The sequence below is a fragment of the Stegastes partitus genome, unplaced genomic scaffold (assembly GCF_000690725.1).
Source record: "Stegastes partitus isolate 25-593 unplaced genomic scaffold, Stegastes_partitus-1.0.2 Scaffold200, whole genome shotgun sequence".
Lineage (NCBI taxonomy): Eukaryota > Metazoa > Chordata > Actinopteri > Pomacentridae > Stegastes > Stegastes partitus.
Genome location: NW_007577931.1, coordinates 111 through 11,296, shown reverse-complemented (window position 1 = coordinate 11,296; position 11,186 = coordinate 111). Strand labels below are relative to the sequence as shown.

The following is an 11,186-nucleotide window of genomic DNA, read 5'->3' as shown; positions in this document are numbered from 1 at the left end:
CTATCTCCAACATGTTCTGTTATTTTGAAAGCTCTCTATTGGAGCCAAGCATGTGGGGAGTGTGAGGCTGCGAACTTGTATGCGGTTATTAGAAACTTTACTTTGTCTCAGATTTAAATGAAGACATGTATTATAAAGTGATTTAGATGAAGTATCATCATTTTGAGCTTAGATTAGGATCATTTTGTCAATAGAACATCATGTCACAGATGATTAGTTCAAGTGCCGCCAGAAAGTTTAGAATCCAACAATTCTTCCTTTTTTTCATGGCTTCTGTTTCTAATAAATGGTGTAATTTTGGGTTAATCAACGCAAGAACGAAAAAAAATATCAGTCAGACGTTGTGAGGACATATTTCTTTGCGTTGACTCCAGATAAAACAGTGGTATCCTCATTTAACTTTAAGCAAGAAAGAAAATAAGTGTTACCAGACAGGTTATTTGTTTGAGGAAGGAATGATGAAAATTAAAAGAGCATGGTCCGAGATGTCCTGACTTTTGATCCAATTATCCGGATCAACCTTCAAAACACGCTACACCCTACATTTCCCATATGACGTCTCTGAACCCTTCTTGCCTGGTAAACAACAACTTCTTTCAAAACTCCGAGCTACAGTTTAGTAAAATGGTCTTTCTGTTAAAGGTTTTGCATCTGAGACAACACGACATTACCATGACTTTGTCCGGTGCAGTTTCTCAGACTTCAGAGAGCTTCTTTCAGAGGACAACAGATGAAGTATTTCTGAATTAACATGCAAATAAAGAGGAATGTCCCTTTAGCACATGGAGTAAACACTGTTTGCACTGAAATGAAATGAAACTGCCTTTAAAAGAGAAATGAAATGTTAAGCGTGAACATCAGAGCGAATCAGATTCGTCATGACGGACTTTTCTTGCCGCGCACCACTTCAGAGCCTCCTGAGCACCTGGAAAATTGTTTACGAGTGTACATATCAAAGCCAATACGACATGCATGGCTTCAGATGCATCAGTGCGTCCGTGAAGAATTCGTGCAGACCGGGGTAGTTTCACTGCTGTTCAGACTCCAGTCGGCTGCCTGCAGCCTTGATCAGTGCCAAGAGGAAATGGCTGAGGATTAGGCCTGGAGCTGTTTAAAGCCCTGGGCCTCCGCCTGCAGTGCCCATGGTGGAATCATTTCAGATTCTGCAATTCCTCCAATCTCACAGCACGAAGCCAAGTTTCTTTGTGGGTTTTTTTTTTTTTTTAGTTGTTTGCGCAAATAATAAAAGTACTGAAAGAATAGAGACACAAACCATCTGTCCGAGAGGAAGTAATCTCAAGGGCTTGTACAAACATTACAGTCAATAAGATAAAATGGGAGCTATCAAGAAGACAAACAATTTTACCAATCACAGCAAAGAGAACGTTAAAATATAAACGTGAGCAATCCTGTTGAGCCTGAGAGAAATGACTTTGGTTATCTGTGTGAGTGTGAGTTTGTCATTTAAACAGTTGTTTTGTTGTCCCAAAAAAAAATAAGGAATTGATTAAAATGCATTATGCTCAGTGTGATGAATGGAAGTTTCTGATGTTTTGCTGCTTCCCTCTGTGATGCAGGTAACCGCGATCCAAGATGTCTGATGAAGAAGTAGTCGAGGTGGAACAGTGAGTACCTCCGCTGCATCTTTGAAGCGTGTGTTTTAAATGCAAACACTGAGCCAAATTTTTTGACTGATGCCTCCAAAAGTTCACTTCTTTCGCTTCTTTTCTTTTCAGGGAGGAAGGTAAGTGAAGACTTTCTGATCATTCGCTGTTTTTTCGAAAGCAAAATGTCACTTCTGGCTTCCGTTGCTGGATGTAGCTGACCTGATTATGTCTGCTCAGAGGCAGAAACGCTGCAAGAGGAAGGTAAAGGCTTCTGCATGGCTTCACGTGTGCTTCGCCGCCTTGTTTCCGGCGCGTCTGCCGCCGTTACAGTGTCTGCTGTCAGTGATAAAAAAAGGCCGTAGCAAGCTAGCTGAGTGTGTTTTCCTTTTGAGTGTTAACACTTCATTTGTCAACACTGATCTGTCAGCTCATGTTTAACTGTCAGGTTTTATTGGAATTATCTCGGTCCCATTTTTAGCACTGCGGAGGCTGTTCTGACAGAAGGTTAGGTTTTCCTGAAGATCCTGTCATGCTCTGAGGAGTTGATTTGTTTCTGATCAAATTTGACGCATTTGGCACCGCGAGAAAGAATGTATGTTGTAGTGTTTCAGCTCATTTGATGAAACAAGTGCTATGATATTTGCAGTTCTAAAAGTGGTGAAAAACAACTAAGGGCATTCACTGAAGCGAAATTGTACCTTTTATGCCAGTGGTCCCCAACCTTTTTTGCACCACGGACCGGTTTTAAGTGAGAAAATTTTCGACGAACCGGTCATTGCATTGGTCAAGTGCAAGGTAGTGGTCACTGCACTGTGGGGTTAGCATGATAAAACAACAAAGTTATTATTGAAAGTGTGATTTCAAGAAAAGATAGAAGTGGCTTCAGCAGATCTGTCTTCTGTAACGTGAATGTGTGACTGAGATGTTGGCTACGGAGCGAAGAGAAGGTCCTCATCTGAAGTAGTTTGGACACTCATGGGCTACCAGGTTCCAGGCTTCACCGAACACACCGACCACTCTCTGATCCAGAAGACCCTCTTCTGCAGGTTCTCCAGGTTTTGCTCAAGCTACTCTATGCTCGACATGCCGATGAGGACTCCGTCTGATATGCACACATTTGCTAAATAATGCAGCAAACCTGCCAACTTCTCACTTTTACTATCACACAAATGAAAAACAAACCCAAAAAACGCAACTCAGTACCAAATGACCCACGGCCCAGTACCGGTCCGTGGCCCGGTGGTTGGGGACCGCTGTTTTACGCCACCACGCATGTATTCTTTGGGAATTAATCTAACCAATAACTATTTTAGGAAGTCCTCTAGATGTTCTGTTAAACTACTATACCATAAAGCTTCCCCTCTCAACTTTTTAGATGGTTTCTTGTAAATATTTGTTCAAAATGTAATGAGGTAAAATAATCAAATCATCTAATAATGTAGGTAAAAAATGCCAAAAAAGCAAATTGTTTTTGCTTGTTTAGTACTCCACTAATTATCCTGCAGCGCCCCAGAGAAGAGTCAACCAACCAAACTTTATTTGTACATCACTTCTCATGCAGGTTGGTGCCGTTCAAAGCGCTTCACAGATGACTGATGGGCCAATAATGAGACAGAATCTGTAAAAAGTAAAATAAAATGAAATGAAAAAGGCAAAGTGATCAAATAGAATAATACAGAATAGATTAAAAAGACAAAACATAAAAATACAGTCGAAGAATAATAAGTAGAATAAAAGCTAGATGAATACTTTAACCTACAACTAGCTGCTGAAATGCTGCTCACATGTCGATGCACTACTATCAATAATATCAATGCATCAGTCATTGTGTTCATTATTCTGTGCTCCTGCTTTTATACTTTTATTCTAATTGGATTGGAGGCTTTTTAAACTCCTGCATTTTCGCCTAATGACAGATTAAAAAGTCACATGTAGGACGACACACACACACACACACACAACAAACATGATTATAGTTCCCCAACTTTCCTCCTTTTGTGCTGCGACTCTGCTTTGATATCTGACATGCTACAAACCGCTCAGAGGCTCAGTTTGTGATCCAAGATCATTCCCCGTTTGTAGCTTTGTTCAGAATGAATGTCAAACACCAGCGCTGTTTTTCAGTGCATCCCAAGAGACAATATCACAGTGCTCAGAGTGTGACCAAATCCCTGCTGCAAGCTGTTTGCCAGAGTCTCATTGATCCGCTAATCCATATTTTGTTCACTCAGTCATGGAAACACTGAAAGAGAAAAGGTTTGTATGACTTTTATTTTGTGTGTGTGTGTGTCTGTAAATAATACCCCTTTCCTTTTTGTAGTTTTTTGTTTTACTTACACTCCTGTGGTATATTATTGTGGTGCAGTCTGTCGTGTTTTTGGCAAACATTAACCGAACTTGGCGTCTTTAATTCTTGTTGTGTTCGTGTTGTATAGAAGACGCTGCGCCTGAAGTGGACGGTAATTCTCCTCTTTCAATATATTTCCATGTGCCATCCCAACTGCATCTGTGTTTTTATAGAACATGATCGTATTTAGTCAAAAGAATTCATGTGATATTAAAATAGCTGAGTGTGTAGTCATTGTTTGTGCTGTTATAAATGCTGTGCCCACCTGTTTTCTATGAACAACACACACATTTACTATAATTTGCTTTTCAAACATAAGTCTCCACCTGCATGTTACAGTAAAATTAAATCATTATTAGCTTTCTCATGTTCAGTATTTGCTAATCAGCGCTGTGTTTGGCTGCCAAGGAGCCGCCTGCTGAGCGAGCGTTGGAGGAATTTATGCCAAAATCAGAGATCTATTTTGTGAAAACAGGAGCATCTATTCACACAAAAATTACTGTTTGCGCGCCAGAAAAACTCAGATAATTGTTTGGTTTTGTTTCACCTTTTGCAGACAAAATATTGACATTTCATCTCTTTTGTTTGACCATTTTTTAAAATGATGCATTTCTTATTTTAAAAGCAGTTTCACTAAATGTAATCCTGTGACACCACATCTAATCATATCTTCCTTCTTTCTCGCCCTCTCAGAAGCTCCTGCTGAAGGTAATGACTTTTTCTCTTTCTTCAACTTCACAATGATAAATGATTCTCCTCCATGTCCAACGTTTATTGACGAGCTGCTCATTTCTCGCACTGTTCGACTGCCTCGTCGCATTACCTTCACAAAGAAACCGCAGAAGACGGTAATATACAGTTTGTCTTTTAAAGCTCGTGTGTGCACGGTGTGACTGGCTTTGTGCACCCTGCTGTGTTCTGCAGTCATTTAGGAAGAACAGGAGGACATTAGTGCTGGGATGTTTGTCAGAAATGGCTTCAGTTCCTCGTGGATGGATTCATTTCTGCCTCATGGCTTCATATTTATTCTGATAACACACTTTAATAAAAAAGAACTGCCTCAACTGTGTGAAGGTGAACCAAGATTTCATGGCTTGAAACCCCCACAGTGTGCTTAGACCAGCCCAGTATGACAGCACACACAAGCTGTTTAGACTTTTTTTTATTCCTCCCTCTGACATGCAAGAAGGGTTTTCATATCAAAATATATAAAGTAAATATCAGACCTGAGGGAGTGAAAGGTTTGGAAATAATAAAGGAATTCATTTTGTAGTCCGCACGCTGCTGCATTAACATTTCTAGGTGCAGATGAATGTGCTCCAACATGCTGATGAGGCCTCACTTTGTGATCACTGATGTAGATTGACGTGCACGTCTGGTGTCTTCAGTTGAATAAATAAATGCATGCTGCACGCCACAACGTTCCAAAATCGCTTCCAAAATAAAGGCTATGTTGTATTTCAAAAACAGCTTTTAGGAGACTATAAAGAAATCCCCTCTTTTTATATCGGGCGCACTGAATTTCAGCCTTCTGTTGCACATTCTGCTCATTTTAAAACGACTCCACTGGACACGGTGTTAGAATGGCTGCAGACAGAGCCGGATAGTGTTCTAGTGGCAGAAAACACAGAATCTGTTGTAGAGAATCCACCAGAGTGTATAATATAACATTCACTATGTGAGAGGGTGCTGCTGCTGCCCAGTTTGACATTTAGGTTGTAAATTCTGAAATAAAAATATGTTTCAGGATTCATATTTTAGTATTAAATAGATGAAATAGACAGTAGACTGTGTTCAGATGAATAATATAAATCAGAATAAAGCTCGACTCAATTTAATTGTGCTTATGTGCTTCTTTTATGTGACAGATGAATCCAAACCCAAACCAAAGTAAGTATTTTTTTTCTTTCTCTCATTTGAATTGAAATCAATTCACATTATTCAGCTGGTAATAAAGTAGTGAAAGTTTTTCTAAACCAGAGATGTTTTATTTCAGGTCGTTCGCTCCAGCGATGACTGTGCCGAAGATTCCTGAGGGAGATAAAGTCGACTTTGATGTGAGTGATTGATGCCGTTTTAAAGGAACACGTTGATATTTTTCAACATTTCCTGGTGACAATATTACTCATGTAACTATGAAGCTAAAAGCAACGACTCAATGTTTATATGTGATTGTTTTTGAACTAATTGAATAAAGTAAATATAACGTAGTAATTTAGGAGGTTTGGGGACGCTGATGTGGATTTTTATTTTTTTGTTTGTCCTAACAGACTTTATTTTAGTGTTTAAACATAAGAGGGATCTTTCACCAAACTACCAAACCAAGTAGTATACTTTTTGCAAGACAGGAACAAATATACGCATGTATGAATTTTTTGATTTTCAAAAGCCCAGTGTGGGCGCCGCTATAGCTCACCTGGTTGAGCTGGCGTCCCATATACAGGGCTACAGTCCCGATGTGGAGGTCATGAGTTCGAATCCCGCTCATGGCCCTTTCCTACACGTCCTTCCCCCACTTTCCTGTGTCTCTCTCACTTCACTATCAAACAAAGGCCAAAAAAATAACTTTTTTTTTTTTTTAAAAAGCCCAGTGTGACTCAGTCTGTGTTTTAATGCTCTAATGTACTTGTTCATATGCGGTGAAAGGATTTTCTGTGTTTTGTATTCATCTTCCGCTGGTTTATTGTTTATTTTTAGAACTTAGGGGGCTATTTTAGTATCAAAACACTGAAGTCCAAGCCCAGGTTTTCATTCAGGCTTTTTGGGTGGATGTTATTGTACTACAACCGTGCGTCTGTTGACTGCAGGACATCAACAGGAAGCGTCACGAGAAGGATCTGTCTGAGCTGCAAGCTCTGATCGAGGCCCACTTCGTTCAGAGAAAGAAGGACGAGGAGGAGCTCATCGCTCTCGTTAACAGGATTGTAAGTCTTCCAGGAAAGCCTGCCAGATCACCAGAGTGATGCACCACCCAGGAAACAATTACACTGTGTTTGTGTGTGTGTGCCGATGATTAGGAGAAGCGTCGTGCTGAGAGGGCCGAACAGCAGAGGATCCGAGCCGAGCAGGAGAAGGAGAGGCAGGCTCGTCTCGCTGTGAGTTCCTTCTAATTGCGGTTGTCTCAACCTTTCCAGGACGTGACCCCAGATTCAATAAATACAGAGTGTCCTATCCCTAATAACTCACACCCAAATACGATAAAAAAATAATGTGGGAGAATCTGTGGCTGCAGCCTGTAATGAATACAAACTCTCCATCCTTTCGCTGTTCTTTGTTATTTCTGCCTTGATGTACTGTAAAAGGCCAGCCTTTGAAATATGAGACTACTTATTTTCCCATGTAGCTTTAATCTTGAATCAGACGACATAGATGGCGATGAACTTGGAGGTTTGTTTTCTTTATGCTATCCGTCGCACATTATTCAGTCTAATAGGTGTGCTGTGTAAGCATTTTTTTATTACTGTAAAGGTGTCCTCAGTATTTTATATCAACAATCGATCATGCGGCTGTATAGAATGAGAGCAGCCACTGGCGGTGATGAACCCAAAGAGAAAAATCACCTGACTGTGCAGTTCTCTGGAACTTTATAGCATCTTTAAGCTCATTGTTTTGGTTTTGGGACGGCGACTTTATTGTTCTCACCACTCCTTGCATCACTTTAACTGTAAAGTTCCGCCGTGACGTGTTTTACAATCTGCGCTACAGGAAGAAAAGGAGAGGAGGGAGCTGGAGGAGGCGCGTAAGAAGCTGGACGAGGACGCCAAGAAGAAGAAGGCTCTCACAAACATGACTCAGCAGTATTGTGGCGTCCAGCAGAGGGTCAGTCAACGCACACAGACACCTTCAAAGTTACAGGACGTTTTATCAGATATTTGTTTGTCTGTTTATAACGTGAATGCATTTTCTCTCTGTCTCTTTTTGTTGTCACCTCCTGTTTTGATTCTGCCGTTCAGCAAGACGGAAAGCGAGGCGCCAAGAAGCAGACGGAGAGAGAGAAGAAAAAGAAGATCCTGGCGGAGAGAAAGAAACCTCTCAACATCGACCATCTCGCCGAGGACAAAGTCAAGTAAGGGCACTGCTGTTCACGGTTCTGCAGGCATACCAATATCCACATTACCATTCTGATGCAGGTGATTTAGTTTGTGCAGCTCTGCCTCCCATTGCTCGTGTCAGAGAGTCTTTTTTTTACAGTTTAAGCCCTTCAGTTTCTAAACTCTCTGCTTTTGCTTAACAGGGAGAAGGCCAACGAGCTGTGGCAGTGGCTGATGACACTGGAGGCTGAGAAGTTTGACCTCAGCGAGAGACTGAAGAGACAGAAATATGATGTAAGTACTTCGCCTCACGGTGTTCATGTGCTGATGAATTATCACAGACTTTACATGCACCTGCACAAGAACCAACCTATTTTTTTCACTGTAAAAGTTTATTAAGCTGATGAGGAAACTTGGGAAATGTTTTTATTTAAATAGTTTGACATTTTGGGAAGTTTGTTGACTCTTATAATATCTTCTCACTGACTCTCAAAGTGTTTTTCTCTCAGCAAAAAGAGGAATGTATCTCCCAGATGTCACACTATTCCTTTAAAGCCTTTGCTTACACAACAGTGGATTTGTAGGTCGTTGTTACCTTAAGTGTTTTTAAGCATACCAGATACACTCCTTTAACTGATTTACGCACTAATGATGCGGATTGATGGCACACAGCCGCAGGAAAGCTTCCTCTAATGTACTGTGTTTCTAATGCAAGGCTGTCCTGAAAGCACCTATTTAAATGAATGTGGCTTGACTTCCAGATAAATGTACTCCAGACTCGAATCAATGAGCAGCAGAAGTTGTGAGTAACTGTTAAAGAGGAGCGTGAGCCTCTTGGTTGTTGTGTAGTTTTTCTGTCCGTGTGTCGATGGGGTCACAAACCCGAGTCTCGGAGCGTTGGACCGAAGCCGGATCACTGCCGAGTCAAGTGAGGTGAAGACAGGAGGTGAAACAGGTGGTGTGTCTCCCCCTGCAGAAGCAGGCATGTTGTTGTTTAATCCAGGAACTCGAGCAGAATCTCAACAGTCAGGCATTATGTTCCTACAGATACTCAGCATTTGATGTCTCATTTAAAGAACCCGCAAACATGAAGCAAACGAATAGCTCTGCCGTTTGGGAATTCATTTGCTTTCTTGTAGAGAATTAGGTGCAGGTTTGTTTAGCGTAAAGGCTGGAAACAGGTAACAAAATCCACATTAAACTAACATGTATACCTGGTGTTTTATGGGTTGTAGTTTGGACATGATAGAAGGAACAGAAAAACCTTTTTTATTCAAACTCGATAACATTCATGAATTATTTCACCCAACTGTTAGCACATCTTTTAAAAACATAAACTGACAACTAAGAAAGTAAATCAGTCATTTTTAACTTCATGATTAATAACTCTGTATGGTTTTAGCGACAATATTTATATTAGTTAGGTTAAGTTCTGTAATTCATAGTACTGCAGTGCTGAGCCATAACATGTCATTAGTTATGTTAGTCTCCTTGTTTAAGAACTCTGAAGGGTTTCAGCCTTAATATGTATTATAGTCAGGTTAAGTAGTAATTAATAGAACTTTTATAGGGTTAAAATCCCTAATGTGTGATGGAATCAGGTATAACTGCATCTTAACTAATGCTACAGGGTCTTAACTACAGTGTTTAGTTTTGTTAGTTTACTTTCTTTTCACTGAAGTGACGTCTTGACTTTTTTTTTTATCTTGTTTATGTTGCGTGTTTGCAATTTTCATCATTTCTTGAATTTTTCTTCATTATTTGTATAATTTTAAAGCACTTTCTCTACTTTATTTGAACAGTGCTGCACAAATAAAGTTAATATTATCAACCTATGGCAGTGTTAAGTATTTAGAGCAGTTTGCTAACATGTGGATGAGTGGTAGTTTCTTAACAATTTATGAGGAAAGGAATGGTTCCCCAACTCATTTACTTTAACGTATTGCGTGATTGATATGGCATGAATACTACATTAGAGGTTTTGTTACCAGATTCCTGTTTGAAGTCTTTATGCTAAGCTAAGCTATCCAACGTTTCATGCAGGTTTTATTCACAAACTAAAGTCCACATGAAACATAATGTGCATAACATCATCTTGCAGTATGTTTAAAATCAGTTCCTGAAGCCAGCCTGTCTCTCCAGAGCATGATTACTGCTGTCATGCTGTCTCTCCTACTTTGACGGCTATAATTTCTTCTGAAGCCACATTCTGTTGTCAGGGCAACGTCTCTTCCCTCAGTTCTCGCTGAGGAGACGTTTTGACTGCTCGAGATGAAGCGCTATGATAAGGGTTTAATTTCTGAGATTCTGTAGCTTCTCCTCAAGGATTTAGCTGAAAAAGAGCAGCTCATTTGTGAAGACTAGAGTCTCCATTTGCATGTGAAATTACGTTGGGATCACGCGGTACCTTCCTCTGCCGAGTTCTTCTTTAGGACCACCAGGTAAACTCTTTGGCTCAGCTGGAGTCCTTCTCTGTGTCTGCTGGTGTCCCTGGACTCAGGCAGTCCTCCATGTTTGTCCCCCCCCACAGATCAATCTGCTCCAGGTTCGCGTTCAGGACCACCAGAGGTAAGCGGTAGCCATCTCTGAGGCACGCCTGAGGTTTTCAGGGAAATCTCCGGCGTGGCTCACACTGGCACTGAACATTTCCTTAAAGCCACTGAAGTTGTAGCAGTGGTTTGGGTCTTCAATTAAAGAGCCTCGGGAAGTCTTTTGTCAGATCATATACTTCTGACAGAAGTGCAAAATCTATTCTTTAAAACATAGGCTGCTGTGTGATTTTCTCTGGCCTAGTACATGTTGAAACCCTTTATTTGCCCAGCGGCTTTACAGATTTAAACCCCCTCTGTGCAGTATTTCCAGATTTTTGTGTCACATTATCTCTTACCCCCAAGGCCTTTTAAAGTCACATAATCCCACTTGATATAAAGTGGGAACATGTGATGCAGTCTTTGCTGAGTGAGTTGTGAGCATAGATTAACATAGGCACAAAGAAACTCACCCTGCTGTGGCTGTGAACATGTCAAAAAAAAAAAGAAAGAAAAGGGATTTTTACCTGTTTGAAACCGCCATGAAAAAGATCACCGCAGTCGTAGAAATTCTGCTTTGTTCTTCTTTTTTTTTCACTTTTAGTTCTTTTACATGCAGCCTTTTTGGGCAGGCATGCAGTATTTGATTACTTTTTTTTTTTTTTACCACCTT

General features: G+C 40.5%; 1 protein-coding gene across 5 annotated transcripts in view; it reads left to right on the top strand.

Moving 5' to 3' along the window:
- The window catches only part of LOC103356438 (troponin T, cardiac muscle isoforms-like), a 13,266-nt gene extending 2,693 nt beyond the window's left edge, over positions 1–10,573 (top strand). The window contains exons 2-15 of one of the 5 annotated variants that reach the window (XM_008280574.1): positions 1,578–1,625; positions 1,737–1,744; positions 1,845–1,868; positions 4,043–4,066; positions 4,648–4,662; positions 4,788–4,802; positions 5,823–5,844; positions 5,951–6,011; positions 6,762–6,878; positions 6,972–7,049; positions 7,660–7,773; positions 7,908–8,020; positions 8,189–8,279; positions 10,516–10,573. In XM_008280574.1, the coding sequence (XP_008278796.1) occupies positions 1,594–1,625; positions 1,737–1,744; positions 1,845–1,868; positions 4,043–4,066; positions 4,648–4,662; positions 4,788–4,802; positions 5,823–5,844; positions 5,951–6,011; positions 6,762–6,878; positions 6,972–7,049; positions 7,660–7,773; positions 7,908–8,020; positions 8,189–8,279; positions 10,516–10,557 (756 nt within the window). In that variant the 5' untranslated portion in view covers positions 1,578–1,593 and the 3' untranslated portion in view covers positions 10,558–10,573. The remainder of the gene's footprint in view (positions 1–1,577; positions 1,626–1,736; positions 1,745–1,844; positions 1,869–4,042; positions 4,067–4,647; positions 4,663–4,787; positions 4,803–5,822; positions 5,845–5,950; positions 6,012–6,761; positions 6,879–6,971; positions 7,050–7,659; positions 7,774–7,907; positions 8,021–8,188; positions 8,280–10,515) is intronic. The other 4 variants (XM_008280577.1, XM_008280575.1, XM_008280576.1 and 1 more) reach the window with 4 other exon arrangements.
- The last annotated feature ends 613 nt before the right edge of the window (positions 10,574–11,186 follow it).